Here is a 22,943-nt window from a genome sequence, read left to right on the forward strand (position 1 = left end):
TAACACTTTGTAACAAGACCTGAATTATTATGCTTACAGAAGCTGCTGTTCAACATGTTCCTTCAGTACCCTGGTTTAAGGATGTTGTATAGATCCAACAACACACACTAGCACAATAGCCTTCAAATAGAAGGCTGGATTAAATATAGGTTTTTCTGTGGTTTTCTCCATCACAAGCACAATAATTATATGTCCACAGCTTGGCTGGGTTATTAATATTACAGTCACTGTGCTGCCTAAGCCCTATGTGGGGGAAGAGAGCATGCATGCAGTGTTCATAATCAAATTGTGCATCAACATTGCCTGAGGGTGGTAAGACTTAGTTTTGTCCCCCTCTTCCATTCATTCATTTTTCTTCCACTTTTCCTTGTGAGGAAACAGTGGCAACAGACCCATCCCTGACCACACATTCCAACTCCTCCTAGACATTTCAAAGCCACATGATTGAAATAATCTCTCCACTACATCCAGTGGGACATGCCTCATACTGTCCCACTAACGCCCAAACCACCTTAATCAATGTCAATGTCGATTCCGAGTATGCAGAAGCTCAGAAACTCGACGGAGGAACCTAATTTCCACCATATGTATGTGTGACCTCATTTTGTCCGTCACTACTCAAAGCTCATGCCCATAGGTGTGGATAGGGAACAGGGAGCTTCATCCACAACCTGCTGCTTCACCAACACAGCCTGGTACAATGAATGTAAAACCACTCTCTTTTCCATTACTTGTGGATTCAAAAGTAAAGCAAAAAAAAAAAAACAAACAAACCAAAAAAACCTCTGACCTTTCCAAAGCACAAATGCTGTAGTGAGTAACACTGATTGAATAAACAGAATGTGGTTATCAGCTGACGTGTTGTGACATCTTGTTTTGTCAGCAGAAGTGATGTAAAAGGCGGTACTCATGCTTCTCAGTCATATGCATTGGTTAAAGAACCTCCACCCAAAAATCCACCATGTAAGGTAGATCATAAATCTATAAAATTATTAAAAGACAGCATTCATGGGTGCACTTCATGTTGTGCAAGCCTCAGTGACCTTTCATTGTAATAAACTGGCAGTATATACTCTACATACCTGACTACATTTTAACCTGCTATATGTAAATGTTAAACACTTTCAGAAAAAAAGAAATAAAGGTAATTAAGGAAAAAAATATATATAATACAAACCTCTTTGAAGGTCTTTCTCAGGTTAGAACAGTTCTCCCCTAAGAGGATTCCTTAAGTCTCTGGAGGAAAAGTACTTCCTGCAAGTGAAAGAGTGAACCCTGTCTCACCGTCTCTGCTTACAAATGATTAACTGACTGTGTGTCTGAACACTGGGAACAAATTCCGTCTGCTTAACACTAATTTCTAGAAAGCAGTGGACATGAACTTGGGGAGGAGTGAAAAGAAATGTGTACTGCATTGCGAAGGAGGAAGACATTTAAGGGAAGTTGTGCAAAGCATGCATTTATGCACAACCATATTAACGGCAAAAAAAAGTTCTAAATATACAACAAGTGGAAGTTTACAAAGAGAAGTGAGTTGCATGTGTGAGGATTCAATAAAAACACTGGGAAAAACTTTTCAGTACCAGACTCTCTCTCTCTCTCTCACACACACACCCACACATGACTTTCTGTAGATTTAATTTCTTTAATTTTTTATTACAAAATGATGTTCATTTGTTACAAATGTTTCCTTACAAAAGGCAATTATTTTTCAAGAAACCAAATCAAGGTGAAAAGTGAAGTAAAAAAGGAAAAAAATAAAAATGAACCACACCCTGGTGGATGGTGCAGTGGACCCTGGCCAACAGAGGTGTGGAGTACGGGTGGATTTGCCTTAGGGCTCGTCCTCCTCACTGTCCCCGCTGTCACTGTCTCTACCCGGGTGTTCAGGCATTTTAGCACGTTCCTCTGTATGCTCCTCTTCCGCACCGGACTCCTGCTCCATCTTCATCTCAGACTCTTCCTGCTCAGCCTTATCTCCAGTCACATCTTCCTTGTTCTCTCCTTCAGTCTGACTATCTTTTTGCTCTTCTTCTTCTTCTTCCCTCATATTCACGTCAGACTCTTCCTCTCTCGTCACCTGCTGAGGGGGTGGGAGGATCTGCTGCTGTTGCTGCACAAAGACAAAGACAAAGGGAAGGAAGTGCATCGCTATTTAGACGTTTTCTGAATACTGTAAATGAATCTAGTGCTACAGAAACGACTGTAGAAGCTCTGCTTATCTAAATAAAGGTTGCCCAGATTTTCCTCATGGTTACCCAGAGAACACTAGTGTGTATTACTATTCATAGGTATTGAGATCATTTGTAGTTTAGTGCTTTGTAAAGTGTGTCAGGCACTTACACTGCTCTCAGATCATTTGCCAAATATACTGGATTACACTCTTCATTTTGTGGATGTATTCACACATGAACATCTGTCCAACATCCACTTTTCCAAATGTGACCATATGTCACTGTTTAAATACTTTTTCAGCTGTGGACAAATAATATATATATATATTTGCCTGGAAAACTATGCTGGTAGCCTATATAATATACAAGGGTAGAGCTAGCTAGCTATAACCTTAAGTGTATTAATGCAGACTAAGAAAATAGTTCTGAACCTTAGGGTTGCATCGTTACATAACCCTACTTACTCCTTAATCTCAGATGTGGAGTGGATTTTTACCAACCATGATACATACTTCTGTGCATCATTGACTGATACATTGACTTGAACTTGACTATTTATAAAAAATTAAATCCTAGATTATTATTATTAATATTTAATTAGCCCTCATTCAATTTGGAGGTCATCTTAAGCCCATTTTACACCAAACCAACATGTCCAACATACTACTGGTATTAATAAACTGTGACCTTTTTACACCACAGTGATTTTTTTTGTTTTTAACTAGAAACATGACAAAATACAACATTTTTGACAATAATCTGTCTAACATTTCAGTCTGTAGTCTGCCATAAGAGCGCACACTCTAGTGCCAGTTAAAGTCCAAATTCTGTGCAAGAATTTCATCAGTGTTTCCACATACTAGTATGTTCCTGATTTATTTCCTGAAATAAATAAAAATCATTCAGCATCATGGAGAGTTGTGATGTCTGTCCTGGCTAGTGATTTGTCCACACTGCTATTTAAATTGTCTAATAAAATGTTATTTAAAGGCAAATTATCATATTTGGATGTTTAAGATGGAAATATGTGTGCTGATTTAGGAAAAAAGCAACAAGTTTATAATAATCTGAACATTACTATGGTCGTTTTTATCTTATATTTATATAACTGCTCCTCACTCTGCCTCTGCTGATGCATGTCTCTCTCTGCTTCTGGTGTAAAATGGCTTTAACAGGCCACATTTACTAACAGCAACAGCTCTAAACCTGACATTTTGCTCTGGTGTGGGAGTTCGAGAGCAGAGCTTGAGCTCACTCCACAATTTAGCTCAGCAGGTCTTCATTAGCAGCAATTTATCTCTCATTCAAAACACTGCATTCACGCTCGCTACTTACGTTTCAGCATGCAGAACTAAACCGAGTCTATTACAGCTGAAGTACTATTCAACTAAAAAGAAAGCAAATGGCTTTATGATGAATAGTGTGTGTGCAAAAGAAAAAGAGCTTACCTGTCTGTACTGCTGGGTTCTCTGTATCATATGCATGTACATATTGTAGGCCAGGTTGGCCATTTCAGGCATGTCCTTTATTACCTGAGCAGGCCCGGTGGACCGTTCCTCAGTCTGTAAGGAAAGACGAAGACAGAGATAGAATTTAATTTCCTCTGACATTATTGTCCAAGTGTCTTCAGCACTGTATGAACTACTTTCTGTCTATGCAGACTACTGGGCAGGACCAGACGTCTACTGCATCCATTCGAGCCACACAGGAAAAATGAATATTCTGTAAAAAAGCCAAGTGCCCTCGGAATTGTAGCGTCTGCTATTCAGCACGGCAATTTATTAACAAAATGACATGCATTTTTTGGAGGCCGCTAAAGTACATTTATGAATAATTCAAAAACTTTAGACATCTCTACACATTCATCATGAAGGTACAGAAAAACAGCATGGACATCTTTCTAAATGATTTTAGTACGCATAAATAATTTGTGTCTGCTGCATTATTGCACTATAGGTCTCGTAGAACTGACCAACTAAACTTCTGTTTAAGAGAAGTGAACAGGCTGTGTGAGGGGGTGTGTGTGTGTGTGTGTGTGTGTGTGTAGAAGACCGCCACACCCATTGCTACAGTAAATCTAAAAATTCTTATTGAAATTGCTAAGTCTATTATCATGGTGTTGATTAAATGCAACAAAATGGTTTTGTATCAAGATTCTCCCCTGACTAATTAACTATTACTATATTTTTCTATACTTGAACTTCTTTTGTTTCAGGAACACAATACAAATATCTTGATGTGCTCACACTGACCAGGCAGCGGTCATGCCTGCCGTTACAACAGCGGCCTTTCTAAGAGCCTATACTTTTAGGCTACACATTTCATTCAATATTGTGGTTGGGTAAATAGTCTGGTGAAATTTACATGTCAGTTCAATGTATTGTTTTGCATTTTAAACCAAACAGATTGTCATAAAGCAGCTTAACAGAAACTCAGGTGTAGATTTAGATCCCTGATAAGCGAGCCAGATGTGACAATGTAATGGAGATGACAAGAGGAAGAAAACTTTAGATAAACCAGACTCAAAAGGGAACTTGTCTGATTCAGTAGAGACTTGTCTGAACAGTACTCAAAGGGTGTTCATTATGAGTGTATTGTGTATACAGCCCATGATTACAGCATTGGATTTTAGTGCAAGGCTAAAATAATTCTTTGGTTATGTTGTGCTAGACTGATTAACTGGCCTTGGACGACTTGACAGCTTGACTGTCATCATAAATCTTTCTACGTGTGTACTCACGGAGTTGTAGTACTCTTGAGGTCGAATGTGCAGTTGCAGCGGCCGCGCAGTCAGCTGATTGAAGGCAGGCGTCAGCTCGAAGCAGTTCTGGAAAAGGGAGACTCGAGCAAAGATGTAGAGGCCCAGCCTGGCTCTGGACATAGCTACCACTAAACGGCGCACATCTCTGCAGACACAAGGTAAAGATGGTTGAACCAGAAGAAAAAATGCAACATACAGAACTAACAGTGAGGAGGAACAAGAGAAAAGGCACACAATTACAGGATTAGATGCATTTAATAGTAGGTAGTTAGCCCTTCCTGATAAGAGCAAGCTCAATAAAAGATGTTTTACAGGCTGGAGTGCAAGTCCTCATTAATGAAACCAATCAGGTTCAATTGGAAAAAGGCTGATAAGGCATCCGGTGGTGCAATGAGTCAGACTGCAAGCCTTTTATCACACACTGCTCTTTTCTTTAGTACCGACTTCAGTTCTGCATCTCCTCACACACACACACATACTGTACACACACAAGCAGGAATGTAGCGACTGGGAGAAAATGCAATATTATCTTCGAATGTTGTCTGCATATGAGACAATGTGAGGAGAGGAGACAGGGATCACAAACAGGGATCAACTACGGAAATAGTGTCCATAAAAAAAATAAATAAATCAATTGGGCTGTAATCTCATGCAGTTCACTAATCAGCATCACAGTTGCAAATGTTATCAATGAAAGGATGAATGGAAGAATCTGATATAGATGTAAAAGATTAACATTAAGATGTGTGTGCGCATGTCTTTAGATGACTGGAAGAAATATCAAGAATGAATTAGAACTTTCCACATAAAAGCCTCAAGCCAAACGTAGAACCTTTTATTCGTTCAAGTTGAGGAAAGGGGTCTTTCACATGGCTGCAGGTCCCATCAGTCTAAAAAGAATGAACTACCTCAGACTTTAAAAGTATCAGAGGAAAAAGTAGTGCTGAGAGGACTGACAGTAAACGGTTTTGCTTCAGCTCGGCATGTTTCTGGAGACGATTATAGTCTTCTAGTGCTTTTAAGGACATTAAGCTAGCAGAGCACAGATACAGAGCCATAACTTATTCATTAGGCTAAAACTCCATTTCCAGGCTGCAGGTTCAGTGTGCTGTGCTGAGCATGTCTCAGTGCTCAGAGTAAACACACCATAAGACAGTAATAATTCTTCCACTGAAAAAAAAAAATGCCGTGGCGCTTTTTAAATACTTCAGATGTTTATTAAATATGCAGCACATTAACATAGGAGTCACAAGTATTAAATTGCTGAATGTAAATCATAAGGCTTTTCTGTCACACACACACACACAAAGCAGCATTTATATCCAGTGCTTACAAGGCTGTGAAGCCTTCCACTGCTTGATATTTTGCCAATCATTCAGTACTTGTTCCTTATAGTCATTCTGTTCATATCAGCCCCCATAACACTTCTGACTCTGCATGGGGTAACAAGTGTAAGAAGGATCAACATATTTTTTTCCCTGCTGGAATGGGGGATAGGTGGGTGAGGAGGGTCAACATGGCAGCATTAAAACTCAGCAATTGTGTACAAAACCAAAATGCTTACCTCAAATGTCCTACAGCTTTGGTGCGCACCAGCGAGAGGATGATGTAGTCATTCTGCTGACCCTGAAACCTGTCCACTGTTGTTACCTACAAAAGAACATCCCAATTTTTTTTAAAGGCAGTCTGCTGTTCCTGCTTACCTGATTTTTCTTATTTGCTATATAGGATATATATGTGCATAAAGACACACCTAAACAGAATGAAGTAGGCAAAAACCTTAGATGCCTTAGACTGTTATTTATCTGCATGCACACCCGAGTTTTCCTGATCGGCTTTTCGACACGATCAGGAAAACATGTTTAGGGAAATGAAGGAAACAGAAAAGAACCCAAGCAGGTAAACTAATCCTCTTTTTTAAAAAAAAACCCTAAAAAATGCACATTTAAAAAACAATTCTGTACATAAATTTGTAAAGTAATGCTGCAAGCTGCTATACTGCACAGATACTATTACACACACACAACTGAGTGAAGAGAGAGAAGCTGCTGCAGGCTGATAAAATCATTGCAGGTTATCAGAGCGCAGTTGTCCTGGGTGCTTCTGTCTGATCAGGGCATGATAAACAGAAAAAAATGAGACCCCGCTAAAGTGCTCCCTGACAAATGGGCAGCACTTTTAAATAAATCTCAGGCTTGAACTATTTCCAGACATCCAGTCCACCGAGACAATCTACTGCTGGGGCCTTTTGGTTGACAAAGGAAGAGGAAAAAAATAAAAAATAAATGGAGGGGGGGCATCTATTTACAGCTCGGTGTTGCTATACAGAACAGGTGCAGCACCGCAAGCAACAATATGCCATGTTACAATAGCAAGAAGCAGTGAGATCTGTAGGTTTAGACAGGCCATTTCAGCTCCGTCTACAAACGTTCCCTCAGATGCCCTGCTTTTCTGAACCATCAACACAGATCTTGGCTGAGGCAGCCATGCCCTACCCCTGAGGACCAGCCTTCAGAAACATGATGGACTAGATATGCCATGCGGTTTTGTCCAAAATGCTTTGCCCTGCTTTTCTCCAGCTGGTACAGCATGGCAGGGCATTTTATTATTTGCCTTCCACACACTGTGGATTATATTCTGCTCAAGGGCATGGGGAATCCATGCCTAACCTCAAACTTAAGCCAGTGCACGGTAGGTCAAAGTGCAAATCCTCTGAGCCTCAGCTCAATCAAAACCTGCTGATGAGTAAAGGTGCTCCTGAAAGAGTCCATGAGAGCAGAACATACTGATAATACAAGCTTCTTCCTCTCATTAGCACCCTCAGCCTGGGATTGGAGCAGGTGATGCCTCTCAGCAGATGGTCACTGAAGTAAAAGATTTATTGGTGGGTCTCCAGCAGCGACAAAGTCTGCTTTGGCCTGTCAAATTTGCGATGTGCAAACCTAAATGAGACTCATTAAATGTTCTGTTTTAGCAAACTCTGATTTAGCAGCACCTGCAAATGTGTCCTATTCCACCCGAATACGTGTCTGTTTTCATGACCATATAAGATTCACACTTGCTTTATTGGTGATTGGTGTCCGTGTGGCTGAACTCAGAATCTATTTCACACTGCATCCACATTACCGCAATTTTTCATCAAAAGGCATCTTAACAATTTAAGAGCTTGAGTGATCATGGGAAAAGCACAGAAGATTTTAATATAAACAATCCTCCCAGCGGTAAGCAGCTGAAAGCCTTATACATATTTCTCCACACTCATGCATATGTAAATGTGGTGATGTTTTTCTTTGAAGCTGCACATAGTTTGTGCTTCTCTTTTCTCTAGAGCTTGTCTAGAGTCTAATAATAATAAAATCTGCTTTGCAAAATTATGTGTGTTTGCTACTTCCTTTCTTCTTGTCACTAATTAGGGCACTTGCAGCAGACTCCTGAAATGACATTTGTTTTGTTTTAGCAGTTCTGACACATTGTCAGTAGCGTTATGGCCAGATGCAGGCCCGGGTGACTGTTCTGCAGTTCAGCACATTCTCGTCGCTGCTCTATTTCTCTCCCTGTCACCTAAATGAATAAACCTGCATCTCCTGGAACTTGAAAGAGGTACAATCTTCCATGTACTGCTCTATCTTCACAGGCTTCCTGTTAAATACAGGACTGATTTTAGTTTTTTAAGCACTGCATTAATGTAAACTTCATACTTATAACCTCTGCAATCCCCGGGCTCATTCTTTGTGAATAACTCCTGTGATAACGCCCTCCTGAATAATGGTGTAATTGAGAGCACATGGTAATGTTATTTAGGATAGAGACACATGCCCTGCCTATTTGTCTGTCTCGCTCTCTGTCTCTCTCTCACACACACACACACACACACACACACACACTTCTGAAAGATATTTAGACAAACACTGAACTCTATATTCTCTCTATAGATGAACACCTATATTGGAACATTGAAAGACGCGTTCCATTCTTCTGTTTCCCTAAAAATGACCGTCATGCTATCTGATGTATGCATGCAAAGTATATAAGCATTCGGCAGAGACAAATGTATGTGAAAGATTGTGATTACTTTGCTGGGCTGGCCGAAGAAGGGGTTGTTGGCACACCGCTGGTTGATGACGTCTCGGATTAAGTGCTTCTGACCATTGTATGTAGTGAGGATGCTGATGCGCTCTGCTGGGTAACCCAACAGCCGCATGTACATGTACAGAGCCACCGAGTATTCTGCCTCAGCAAGGTTCTACACACAGAAAAGAAACAACGTGTTAAACACAATAGAAAATATGACAAACTGCATGAGAAACTTGCAGAGCTTTAGATACAGATGTGAGGAAAGAGTCACATTAACCTGTGGTAGTATAATGATATAAACCAAGAACAATCGTTAAACATGCACACTGTGATGTCAGTGGCAAACATAAGGTTGCTTACATGGTGGAATTATAATATGTATTATTATGTATGTATCATAAATATAAACAAATCTGGCTTTACAAATCCATGACTTTTATTCACGCACTCCGTTTTAATTTGCCAGTATGTTCATACCTGGAAACTGATTATCACTTTATAAAGCCTGTTACATATGTGCCCTTGACAAAGCTTGATGTCAGAAAGTCTTTAGCTGTTGTATAACAGTACTGTCTCTCTCACGCCTTTGGTTTTCGCTCTGCATGTGTTCACATGCAAGGTGATCTACAGAACTGTGTACTGATTGGTGCTGCTCCATGAAGCAGCGCCTATTATATTGTATTGTACTGTCTGTCATGCAATGCTTGCACTTTATGTTGTATTGTGTTAGTGTACTACCACAGCACTGTGGTTCTGTAGAAACGATGTTTCTTTTCACGGTGTACTGCATCGGCTAGATATGGTTTAAATGACATTAAAAGCTTCATTACTTGAATTGAGGAAAAATCATTTCATCATCATGATTTTATTACTTTTCGAATCAAAGGCAACTGTATGTGGCTAGACACAGTCAGAAATCATATACGTACTGTGCGTGTATGTGGGGTGTAAGTGAATGAATGAGTGAGTAAGAAAATGATGGATTATGCTTTTTAATGTTCAATGACCTGCTGCTGAGCCATGCATTGAAATATAATCATCCATTGACAAAGCAGAGTGACAAAAAAGACTAATAAGTCTCAGTGGTGGTGAATTTCACTCTCGTTCTCCCCCCCCCCCCCCCCTCACACAAGGATCATCTGGCCTCTCAATCGTGAACAGCTGCAAACAACGCCACAATTTCAATAATGCGGAACATCTGAATAAGGCGAGCGAGCAGTAACGCTATTTTTAGAAGACTGAAATACTTCATTAAAAACAGATTCAATAAAAGGACCACAGGGCAGCAATTAAAACTTCACAAAACTAGAAATAAATAGGTTATGGAATCCTGTCACAGCCTCTCTACAACCCTAAAGCCCTGAAAATGCCAACTCCCAAACACCAGTGTATTATAGATGCGTTTCCTTTACAAACACACTTTAGATATACGTGTAGATAGGAACCTACACACTAATCACCATAAAGCGACAGATAGAGGCTTACACAGATAATCTTTGATGCACTTGAAGATAAGTGGAAAAACAATCTTTCATTAATTGTCATATGAGTCTTAAACCGTGTTTCTGTACACATCGGTCAGACAATGGTACGAGAGCCACCGAAATCCATTTCCTTTTTTTTTGCACAACAAAATTACAGTGAATGCTGTGGTCATTTTTTCTTTGTGCACAAGCACAGTTGTTTCCCCAATGCTTATTTCAGCTCCAGAGCATTCACAAGCCCATATGTACAACAAAAAACACACACTGACACTCAAAGACAAGAACTCTTGTGGTTGTATACAAATGTGATCTAATGTGCTGCAAGTGAAGAAGCCTCAGTAACCATGGCAACAGCATAGCTTCAAACCGACGGCTCAGTGTGAGTGCAGTTTGAGGACAGACATGTCACTGAGAGAGAATCTTATAACACAAGTGGCATCATCTACGCACTAAAGCATTCAGTAGACACAGCAAACCAACCCACAGACACAAACCACATACACAGTGGCTACACACTCACTCTGAATAATAGCTCCAACCTCATTAACATTAACCTCAACAACCCTGTAACCAAGCAGACTCACCAATTAGCTAGCCACAGGAAAAAAAAAAATCAATATTTCACATTATTGTTGGTTAAATGGAGTCATAAGCCTTGTTTAAAAAGTGACATTTACAAGCATAGGAGTCTCCTACTGCACCCGACGTGCTAAATCTAGAGCCACTGAGGGTGAATGAGATGGAACATTAGTGTAAAAGTACTTTGACTAATGAGGTGTAACTAATGTACATTAGAATAGCGGCTGGCTCGTTGGCACAACGCTGCTGTGGTCGGAGCTCCACGGAGGCCTGATGGACGTTTGTTCAGCTGCTACAGGGACTGACTGTGCAAACACTAGCTTCGTTATTGCTCCTCAAGTGATCCCTGCCCGATTTTACAGCTGCTTGAATGTGTATACTCCATATTTGGAACAAAAGAGAACTCTCAGAATGAAACTTGTGTGACAATCATGCCACATGTATCAAGCGATTACCACTTTTCACGTGAGAACAATGAAAACCTTCATCAAACGCAGAGATGTACAAAAAAAAAAACAAAAAAAAGAGAAGTAAGACAGTGTCTCATGGGAGCAATTCACCTCACAGGCCATAGCAGCTTTCAGAGTTGTGTTAACTGGGTATTGATTAATCATAATTAAACATAACCCTATAATGAATCATGTATAATTGCTCCATGTTAATAGAAATCGGTGTGTGATGTAAACAGAGACCACCACTGACCTGGTAGAAGTAAGGATTGGGTTCAGACTCCCCGATTCCATTGAAATCCTCCACATTGATGAGCTGGAAGTCGTAGGCGAAACCTGGGTTGGGGGCCTGGAACTCAGGCTGACTCTGAACATGAGGAAGGTTCCCAAGCTGCTTATAGCGCCAGTTGTACAGATTACACAGACTGCAATAAATGAACAGAACAATTTCATTAACATTAAGGGACAACACAAATGTTGACAAATACATGGAGATGTTCAAAGAGCTAGATTATGAGGAAGGAGCTGTAACACATGCTCTTTTAATTGGTGAAAAAGAAGCAGACCTGGCACGAGCTCGGCCCTGAGCATCCAGATCCACTGTGGGCACTCCTAATCTCACAAAGCGTGTGAACAGAGATTGCTCCATGTTGGAGTATTTCTGGAAGGCCATATTCTTAATGACAGGAGGAAGCTGGTGATGATCACCAATCATGATCCAGCGCTTCAGACGACTGTAGCCATCCTCTGGATTCTGTTACAAAAAGAAACAGAAAAGAGAATGTTGGCTCCTGATGCTTAAGCTTGAAGGCATCTAATACCATGATACCACATTTACAGCAACTAAACATACAATCCAACTGTATTAAATGCTTCAGACAGGGGTGTCCAGTGTTATCCTCAAAGGGCTGCTGTGGCTGCAGGTTTTCATTCTAATCAACCATGACCACACGTGAGTCCACCCATTTAATTAGATGAACTTTAAATAGACTCAGGTGTTGCACCCACACTGACCCTTTCCAGATAAGATCGGACACCACTGCTTTAAAGCCAGATTAACACAACAGTTCTGAAAACACACTGTGCAATAGACGTGACGCCTTGACGTGATCCTTCTCCAACACCTGACTTAATAATTAACAGATATTAGAGACAGATGAATCAGGAAACCACTCAATGTCATCAAGAACAACAATCCTTAAACAGACGCTTTAAACCAACCCTTTTACTGTAATGTGCAACATTAAACTGAATCTTGTGGTCTCATGAGTATTCAGTCGGTGCAGGGACAGGTGGCAGGGTGGAGAGTACTGCCTTGTTGTGACAACACCTAGCAGTGTGGGTGAGTGTTAATGCTTTATACGTGCTGCTTTCCAACAAACAAAGCCCCCTCCAAGGGTAGTCACATGCTCCAGCAATACACCCAAAATCAACATCCTTACTGAGCAGCAACAGTGTTACAGGCTGACTCACATTTCAAACCCCTGTCAATGGCACATCTGTGTTTACTCACTGCTTTGCTACTCTGGGCTGATTTAGTAACCTTAAAATAAACTGGCTGAGTCCTTTATGGCACATGCAAGAGTGGAGCACAGAGGTCTGTTCTTATAGGGATTACAGCTGTAATAAAGGACTTGGCAGTGCAAAAGCTCTTAACTGGGAGTTAAACTCAGGAGTCAAGCATTATCCAATCAACGATCAAGAGGCAATGCAGGAAAAATTAGCAGAGGGCACATTCATCAAGAGGGAACTTAGCGAAACCATGCAAGAGACCTAACAGAAAATCAGATTTATAGCTATGTTGAGTTATGGCTAACAATACTGTCTGCGATAAAGTGAGAGAGACTGAAGGCTGAACATAGGAGAAGGTTATACCTGCAGTAGGAGTGGAATGAAAGTTTCAATCTCCAGGATCTGAGCTGCTTCTTCCATCAGGATGTTGTCATACTGGAACAAAGGAACATGCCATCAAACGTCATATATATAAATCTCTGACAGCCATGATATGGAACGAAAAATTTCCAGCTAAACTTAATCTGTGGATTCGAGATCTTATGCATTATTTCGCAGTTAGGGGAAAAAAAGATATCTTTATGTATTGATGTTTTGATGCTATTAGAAAATACAGACTCTCTTGCAACATGTTTTAACTTGTATAACTTTTATGACTTGTGTATATTTTGTGTTATATCTGTAAATTATTCATTATCACTATATTTGCCATCCATCGTTTTCGTATAATTAAGCTGTTTTGTATTTTCTATTTAAATTTTAACAATGACACAGAGTGGGGACAGATTTTTTTTTTTTGTCATATGGAACTACATAAATAATGCAGTGAATTTTCCACAAATTATGTGGAACCTGTTTTTAAAATGAAAACACCCTTCAACCCAGAAAACATCCATTCATTTCAATATAAGATCCGCATGACTGAAGTCGACATGGTGAGGGAGACCTTTAATCCAAGTTCAAATCTTCAAAGTGTGACCAGATACCAGAGTTATCATTGTGTGTGAAGAGTTACCTTGAAGCCCAGCTCCACCAGGTCATGGCGTTTGAGAGCGGCGTGCGTACAGGTCATGGCAATGATTTTAGCCTCTTTCACCAGCAGGTATTTTGATCTGTCCAGTCCACTGCGCAGCAGCTCAAAGGCCCTGAATTCCTGTACAAAAACCCACAATTCAGTCAGAACTAAAGTTTCTCGCATCTAAAACTACATAAGGATTGAGTGTGAGATATCATTAGATCTGCTGTTTATAATAGGCAGGTGCTGGCTGTTGGATATAATTTTATTTTGTTCAAAAGAATTTTGGCTTGCAGCTAATTTTTGAGATTTTTCTGGTAATACTGAGCTGCCATCACAAATTATAAGCAAACCTATGATCTATAGCCAGATGCTACACAAGCAGTTGCGACTGAGACCACTGCATCATAAATGTTTGATGTGTTACTATTTTCAGTTTAATATTAAACTGATAAAATCATGCAATATTAACGAGGATAATTTTAACCCTGGCCCATCACTAGAGGACAAACAGCAGCCGAGCTGCTTCCTGTGCTGATGCTGGAATGTGAGAAACAACATGAGACAAGCTCCGGACCAGCCCTGCTGCAGCGTGTTTTTGAAATACAAGAGTCAGACATTTATTACAGTCATGTCTTGTTGTCAGCATCTGCCTTATCAAAGACAGATAACATAACTGGCAGTGTGGACTCGCTTATTCTTCTCTGATAGAAAAGCACATCTAGAAGGAAAAAAAAACAAAAAAAACAAGCTTCTCACAAAAAAAAACATGTCAGTACAGTGCTTTGGTATCAGCTCGGGGAAATGAACACATGCAGAGGCAGAGATATTACTTCAAACCAATAAATCGGTTATTGCTTTTTTGAGGCCAGTGCTCCCATAAGAGAGTAATGCTTTTGTTATCTCTGTATAAATTCAGGCCTGTCCCTGATGGTTGAGATTGCAAGAGAACAACATATGAAAAGGGATACGCAGTGGGTAGGTGGGGATGGGAATGGCGATGGGGATAATGCTGTTCATCAGCAGACAAGAAAACTGGGCAACAGTAGGTATCACGCTAAAGAAATTTATCACATTAAAAGGGAGAGGGAAAGTCATGAAGGACTGATGGAGGGTATATGTTACAGAAATGTCACCATTCTTGTCCGTGTCAACTGTCTAGAGCGTAGTCCACCCTAACTAGAAGGAATATTTGAAATGATTACATTTTCATTTTAGACACAGTAGTTTTTGTAGTCAGCTTCTCAAGCTTACCCATTCCCAGTGAATTTAATTACTCTCAACTTAATTCAAACTAATTCATTTTGCTTCCCTTATGAATACTTCACAGACAATTTCTAACCGTTGTATGGAGACTTTCTGTCAACACTTGAAGTCACACTGAACTACGGTGCACAACTCCCCCACACACTTACTTCCAGTTGGGTGAAGATCTTGCGGATGTGACGGTAGCAGCCTTCTGCTATGTCCATGTCCTCCTGGTAGCTCTGTCCCTTAAAGACAGGCTGGGGTGCATTTGAGAAGTACTTATGGAAAGGGAAGTGTGCAGCTACGTCCTGTACACCCACCTCCCTGCTCTGTTTGGGCCTGACCTTGCTTATGTATTCCTCCCAACGTGACATAACCTGCAAAGAAAGGACAAAAAAAAGAGAAAGAAAGAGAGAGAGAGAGTGTATTTGTTTGTGAGCTGTATCACAGCCTCTGGCATTTACACACACTATTTACACATCACTGCTAAATAAGCAGAAGTCATGCTACCTTGATTAATTAGTAGCATGTATGTCTGATTGTCGTAACATGTATGTCTGACCGCAGGTTTTAGCATTGTTTAGCTCATAGCATCATTGTTATTGATATATGTATCGCATATCAGCTGATCTAAGCACCGAGAACTGAAAGACGGGAGAACACAAATTCAGTGAAAACTGAGGAGGAAAGGATCAAAAATAAATAAGCAAATAAAAGCTCTGTTTAAAGGACACAAGCATGCTGACACTGACTTCATGGATTTAAATGTCTGAAACCTGATGAGGCACATATACAGGGTTCTATAGAGACTGTATTTGCTACATTTTCTCATCCTCTCAATCCCGCATCCCTCTTTGTGCATCTCACCACGTCATTCCCTGCTAAACCTGCTTTTTTATGTTTTCGTCCATGTTGGGTCTGATTTTCACCAGCCTCTCCATAGCACTGCGTGTTGGCTTTGTTTTCTGCCCAGCAAGGAGTGACTATTTTGGGTTGTGCTGCTGATTCAAACTGAAAAGAAGGTTTGTCACTTTCTTTTTATGTTTCTGCATGCAGTCCAATTAAACAGGCACAAAGGCAGATTTGTTTTCTCTGAGTGGATGCCAATCAGTAGGGAGCATCAAGGTCTTTAGAGGTGAAGGTACCTGATAAAGGTAAAAATGGCCGGCCGTTTCACAGGTATAGGACACATCGCCCGGGACACCGAGACTCTCCTGCAAGCGAGCCACTTCTCTGAGTAGCTCCAGCCTTCGAGCCAGCACATAGTTCACTCTTCCATACCTGAGGTGAAAAACAGTATAATGTCAGAGCTCTGATGAACAGATAGTAGCACTGATAATCAGAAGGAGTTACTGAGTAATCGTCGACATGAAGACAATGAAATCAAACGACAGCTAGGAATAATCTCCTGTCTACGCACAACAATGCAGAGCAAACACCTAAAGTGCTAGTGTTTTCTTTAGGGGATCACTGATGCTTTGTAGCAGCTTAAAGGAAATGCCAATAATTTGAAGTACGACAAAACTAAAGCCACGATGTGATCTCACAGCCTGTGGACATACTGACTCTTTTATTAATCATTCAGCCTCCTCAGTACAGCTCATGGTATGACACACATCAGAGCTCACCAGAAAAACACTCCATTTATCAAACAAGTCATTCAAGTAAGCAATTGTGTGATGGTGAATTATAACGCATGGAACATTAACTTTAGGGACAAAAGTCAAAAAAGGACATTAGTAAATGGGGGAAAGTGATTTGAAAAGCTAGGCTAACACGATTACTAGGTAACACCAGGACAAGCCATGTAATCAAGGATCATGTTAATGTAATGTAGGTATTATTAGAGATCACCAAGCTTCTAAGCACATGGTTTATTAATGCATAACTACATGCATCACACTGCCTTAATTTCATGTAAAAAGTAATTTCCTGTAGTTAAATGTGGCCTGAACATTGGGAAAATGCTAATTCTGGTTATATTTTAATAATGTTAAAACAGTGAGCTTTTTATTGTTATTTGGCAATGTTTTTATAGTGCGTTAAGTTTCCATCTTTGCATTTACAAGGGCTTTTCATTTTTCATGATCTGTACTGCTGATTCAATTCCTTGCCTTCGCCTTCCTCTTGCCATTGGGTTGGAAACTCGGCGGAATATGAATGCTGTTATCCCTCGTCGTCTGCGTCTGTCTGGCTCTCACGCAATCTGCATAATGCAATCGTGCCTATCCAGAAGCAGATGCAGTCTCATTTATCATTACGGATCTTGCACCAACAGGCCCCTTTGCTTTCCATTACCATGCCAATATTCCAAATCTCAATCTTGCTTTAGTGGATGATCTCACCTGGATACTGTAGACTTGTTCCAAAGAGCTAGTACTGTAATGATAAAGGTCCTGTTCTGTGCTTATCCCAGGACAATACACTCTTACTAAATCCCCTTTCACACACACACACACAATACTGGCATAGTTTGTGGTATACGATTGTAGAAGAGTAATACAGTAATAACTGTATCCACTATCTGGGTTTCTCAGAAGAAGATAGGTTTCTTTTTGACTCCTCTCAGGTTTTCATCTCAAACAGTTCTTTCTTGATGCTGGCTTGCTCATTAGGGATCTAAACCTTTATACGGATTTCTATAAAGCTGATTTGTGACAATGACTTAAAAAAGGGCTATACAAGTGAAATGAATCAGCAAGGATCATATCCTCTGATGCAATAATAGTTCAAGTGCATTCTGACAACAAACAGAGAAATGGAAGAATAAATCAGCTCATGAAAAGTGCCCATACTGAGTATCTGTTTATTAGGTATATGATGCTACGGGTCAGATAACATCTGCAAAATCTGACTTTGAACTGAGGTGAAATTGTGCAAAACGTTGTGCACCAAATATTAATCATCCTACTGTGGAGTAACACAATGGCACAATCTGTATTGTTCTCCAAATATCAATATTAGGATTTAAACCACGGGCCAAACCAAAAGCCTCTTTTTTCTTTGTTTAACATGACAGTTATCCTAATTGTGCTTGAATACACTTGGGAAACCGCCAGCAACAGCAGTCATATGTCCCACAGGGTCATATCTGCATGTGCATCGTTTTTCTGTATTCAATGAACACCTTCAGACTCAATTATATGCCTTGTGAACATTTCTAGTGAGCCTTTGAACAACAAAAAAAAGGAAAACAAATGGTGCATCATCTATATAGCTTGCTTTCTACATGTATTTGTGAACAAGTATCTCCTCTATATATTTATGTTCTGCTCACATCCACCCACCTAGAATTAGATATACCAAAGCTGTCACATGGAACAAGGACTGCGTTGTTCAAGTTATTCAAATGAGTGACAGCAGGAGTCTGGGTTGTGTAAAAAACAGCACAGACCCCACTCAAGGCACTAATTAGGAGCTCTAATAACAACATCAAACACTCCACAAAGGGCTGCTGCCTTCATCAGGGGAGCAAAAATGAAGACAAACATAGTAGTGGGGAGACAAGGTGGTGCTGAGTGGTATCTAAGTTTATAAGCTTTGATGTGTTGTTTGGCCAGCTGGGGTTCAATATCCTGCCTCCTCATCTCACCTGCTGAAATCCTTCTCAGTCTCCAGCTCCTCCTCTCCGTGACCCAGACGCAGGAGGTGCCGCTCGTCGATGTCCAGGGCCATGATCTTCTCAAACAGTTGGTTCAGTGCCTGGGTGGGAGAAAACACAAATACACACACAAGCTAGCTTTAGTACGGTGCAATTTCAGTGAACATAATTTAGTATAATTAAATATAAGTGAAGAGCCCCTAGTGGAAAAACACATATTCTGTATCATGAAGTGTACAGAAGTGGACAAAATCAAATACAGATTACTGGGATTGCTTGAAAGGTTTCAGTTGGTTTCAGTAGATTTCAGTAGGTTGCTTGAAAGGTTTCAGACTTTCAGAATGGCCACAAACACAAAGCCTCAGATATATATAAATATTCCAGGATCAGACGGGTATTTCAGGCCATGGAATGATCATTTTTCCACAGCTGCCATTTTAAATCCAATCATGTGATGATTATAACTAAATGATGCTAAGCCCCTGGAGGCAGAGGCAGAGCTTTACCTGATTGGAGTGAGTCACGATTAGAGTCCTTTGCTCTGGGAAGTTGTGGTAAATATTGGAGATGATCTGTACGGCTACATCTGTTTTGCCTGTACCCGGGGGACCTACAACCTATAGAGAATTGGTTTCAAATAAAATACAAAAAAAGAAAGAAAGAAAAAAATATAGTTAAAGAAGAACAAATATAGAACAGAGCACAGATGTTATTTACATTTATACTTCTGGCATTTGGCAGATACCCTTATCCAGAGTGACTTACATTTTATACAACTGAGCAATTGAGGGTTAAGGGCCTTGCTGAAGGGCCCAGCAGTGGCAGCTCGATGGACCCGATGGACCTTAACCACTAAGCTACCACTTCTGCATGTTATCTAGCTTGAAAAAAGTAGTTCATGAAGAACTGCAACTATTATTAGACTAATGACCTCTTACTAAAAGAGACGGTGCATATGCAAGGTTATATAGTCTGACTAATGCACAGAGGAAATACCGTCCTTAATTACACGTAACCCTTAATTCCAGGGGAAATCGGGGTATAAATGAGAACAGTATAAAGAGAGAGCTTTGCAGCCTGGATAAGCCTTTATAGCAGTGTTACAGAATAAAACACAGACTGAATGTTACATTCAGACATCAGGCATGTCTATCCCGCATGCATCATGCCTAATTTTACGACTGTCACATTACAGCAGCCTAAGTCATGTGGTACTGAAAGCTGATACATATCAGATATGCATCAATGTGACCTCGGTCTAAACAGTCAGATCGGAATTCATGCAACTCCGAGAGAGGAAGCAGAAACACAGCTTAAATTTCACCTCTACAAACTCATGATTGGCTGTGAATTTACACACATCCTCCATAAAAAGCTAGTGTCAAAAACAACAGCTTCAGGTTAGTGATTCCTAGTGGAGCCTCCATTTTGCTTGTTTACTTTTGGATAGATCTGCTGGACAGATTGCATGAAGGGCATATCACAAGTTTGATCCGTATAGACCAAATGATAAAAACAATTTCAGTAGGAAAACATAAACTGAGCACTTGTTGTCTTCCATTGTGAACAATAAGATAGTGATATCATCATGTAGACTGCTGAAACAACTTCATCACAATACATCAACATGCAGAACATATTAAAATACACCTGACAGTTTCATTTTATATGATGCTCGATGTCCTGATTGTAACTGCAGCATAGATTCACGCAAAAAGCATTAACCAAAAACAAAATTGTGTATGCTTCCTCATGGCCCCTGTAAACATAGCTTACATAAAATACACAATGTAATACAGGGTAGGGGAACCCAAGGCCTGTTGCTTGGCTGTTAAATGAGCCCACGCATGCCAGCAGATTGTCGAGGTGGAGAGAGACAGGCATGCAGGATGACTTGGTTTATAACCCTATCGATAGCCTTCCTGCCATATTCACTTCCAGCCAACTGCACAATAAATAACAGCCAACAGTTCCTGCCAACAACCAATCAGCAGTTTGAGAAGGCCTCTCAATCAGCATCCTGTTCAGACACTCTGAAGCCAGCAAGGACAACATGGCTCATTTACTGAAGTCCTCTCACAGCCATTATTCACTTCACCCTCATTCCGCCCACATTTACATGGATGATAAGAATATCGACGAGAAATTGCCTCGAGAATGATGCAAGCTAAATAGACATGGAAATAAACATACTACAATTAACTTAACATTAATTCTGCATGAACGAGCCGAGACAGGAAGTGACTAAAAAGAAGAGTAAAATAAAGGTAAGGTTTTGCTCTTACCATGGTGAGGCCTGGCTGCATGCCTGCACGAATAGCCTCAATCTGAGTCGGGGTAAATGGGATGTTGTTCCTGTGGAAATACACAACACAAGAATCAGGAGGCGTCTTAAGCTAATACTTGCTTGGGTTGCTTTGATTTTCTATTTCAATTTCAAAGAAGAGCTGGGAGGAGTTGTGTAATATCGATATTGCATGAAGAAGAGGACCATTTTAATTCCTTTGATGAGTGAAGATTAGGGGGCAAATAAAAAGCTCTTGACATTTTGTATGTAGCTGGTGTTGCTGAGGGTACAAATGATGGAGGGTAAAAAGGGTCAGTGTACTTTACAAAATAAAACCAAACTACACAAATGTTAGTTTTAACAAACAGCTTGCATACTAGATCTTTCTATTTAACATGTGATGATATGCATCCAAGATTTATGTTGCTTGAACAGCCTACGTCTGAGGACAGTTGATCTCTCACCGTTTGGGTTGGTTGTAGGGATAGGGGCCACGGTTTGGAATCACATGGGGCTCCACTAACAGTGTGTTATCTTCCTCAGTTTTCTCATCTTCCTCATCTGCTTTTCGCTTCTTCCCCTTCACATTCTGTACGGGGAACTTGATTCTGAGCAGAAGCAAAGGTACAGATTTTATTTCAATTTTGGAATTCGAAACTGAACCTGAAGTCAAAATCTTTGGAGAGACACTTTAAGGGATATAGAAATCACACAGAGTTCTTGAAGAGCTAAGCGGTCAGATCGTAGCAGAGAGAATGTGTTCCTGACCTGAATGGAGGGACCTGTTTGGCTGGGTCTTCCTCGGTGACCTTCACTGTGTAACCAGGGAAACAGGACTTAAGATGATCAATAGACAGGAAGGTGTCATTGAAGTCCAGGGACGAGATCTGATTGGGCATTTTGGAATAATGGGCACTCCCAGGGTCACCATATCCCAGGATGATGTCATGCAGCCAATCAGGGACAACGCACTCAGTGTTCATCAAGTGGCGTATAGTCTCTAGCACAGCCTGCAAAGGTGAAAATTTAATTAAGTGACGACCAAGAGTCTTAAATAAAAGACATTTATAGGCTATGAATGGAAACAAAAAAGAAATAAAAGCAATTAATACAATTTATTTATTAATTTATTTAACAGTGAGTTATTGAAGTGAAGCTGGACTAAACCTGAGTGACTAACCTTGAAGTTGTTCTCCTTGGGTTTGCGTCTCATGATGATGTTGAAAGTCTCATAGGGATCCTCAGCACCATTCTGGATGCTGTTGGTCATATCCTGTTGGTACTGATTTGGGTCCAGCCACACACGGAACGTTCTCGTGTCACCCCTTAGTTTGGGCTTCGGATCAGGACCTTGAGTCAAACACAGAAGATTCACTGAAGGTGCACTAATCATACCCATATGTACAACTCTTTTCAACGCCGGTCCCCACTTTGAGGCTATAACACCCTTGACTCTTTTGCAAAAAGTTTTCCAATAGATTTTGGAGTGTGGCTAGAGGAATTTGTGCCCATTCAACCACAAGGGCATTAGTGAGGTTTGGCACTGCTGTAAGGTGAAAAGGCCTGTAGTGCAGTCGCTGTTCCAATCTATCCAAAAAGTGCTCAGTGGGGTTGAATTCAGGGCTCTGTGCAGGACACTCAAGTTCTTCCACAATAACCTTGGCAAATCATGTTTTTTATGGACCTTGTTTTGTACACAGGAGAAATGTCAAGAGGATTTGAGCCTTAATTCCAGTGAAGGGAAATCTTAAAGCTACAG

At 40.4% G+C, this 22,943-nt stretch overlaps 1 protein-coding gene across 1 annotated transcript in view; it reads right to left on the minus strand.

The window, feature by feature from the left end:
• Positions 1–22,943, minus strand: part of aqr (aquarius intron-binding spliceosomal factor) — a 42,909-nt gene that overhangs the window by 1,274 nt on the left and 18,692 nt on the right. Inside the window, exons 20-36 of the mRNA XM_058398380.1 lie at positions 22,365–22,534; positions 21,953–22,194; positions 21,649–21,792; positions 21,183–21,252; positions 19,404–19,514; positions 18,889–18,998; positions 16,442–16,577; positions 15,464–15,673; positions 14,049–14,186; positions 13,397–13,468; positions 12,088–12,275; positions 11,775–11,946; positions 9,008–9,178; positions 6,500–6,585; positions 4,915–5,080; positions 3,623–3,736; positions 1,178–2,113 (exon numbers count right to left, since the gene is read on the minus strand). Of these exons, the coding sequence (XP_058254363.1) occupies positions 1,835–2,113; positions 3,623–3,736; positions 4,915–5,080; positions 6,500–6,585; positions 9,008–9,178; positions 11,775–11,946; positions 12,088–12,275; positions 13,397–13,468; positions 14,049–14,186; positions 15,464–15,673; positions 16,442–16,577; positions 18,889–18,998; positions 19,404–19,514; positions 21,183–21,252; positions 21,649–21,792; positions 21,953–22,194; positions 22,365–22,534 (2,579 nt within the window). The 3' untranslated portion in view covers positions 1,178–1,834. The remainder of the gene's footprint in view (positions 1–1,177; positions 2,114–3,622; positions 3,737–4,914; positions 5,081–6,499; positions 6,586–9,007; positions 9,179–11,774; positions 11,947–12,087; positions 12,276–13,396; positions 13,469–14,048; positions 14,187–15,463; positions 15,674–16,441; positions 16,578–18,888; positions 18,999–19,403; positions 19,515–21,182; positions 21,253–21,648; positions 21,793–21,952; positions 22,195–22,364; positions 22,535–22,943) is intronic.

The sequence above is a fragment of the Hemibagrus wyckioides genome, linkage group LG09 (genome assembly GCF_019097595.1).
Source record: "Hemibagrus wyckioides isolate EC202008001 linkage group LG09, SWU_Hwy_1.0, whole genome shotgun sequence".
NCBI lineage: Eukaryota > Metazoa > Chordata > Actinopteri > Siluriformes > Bagridae > Hemibagrus > Hemibagrus wyckioides.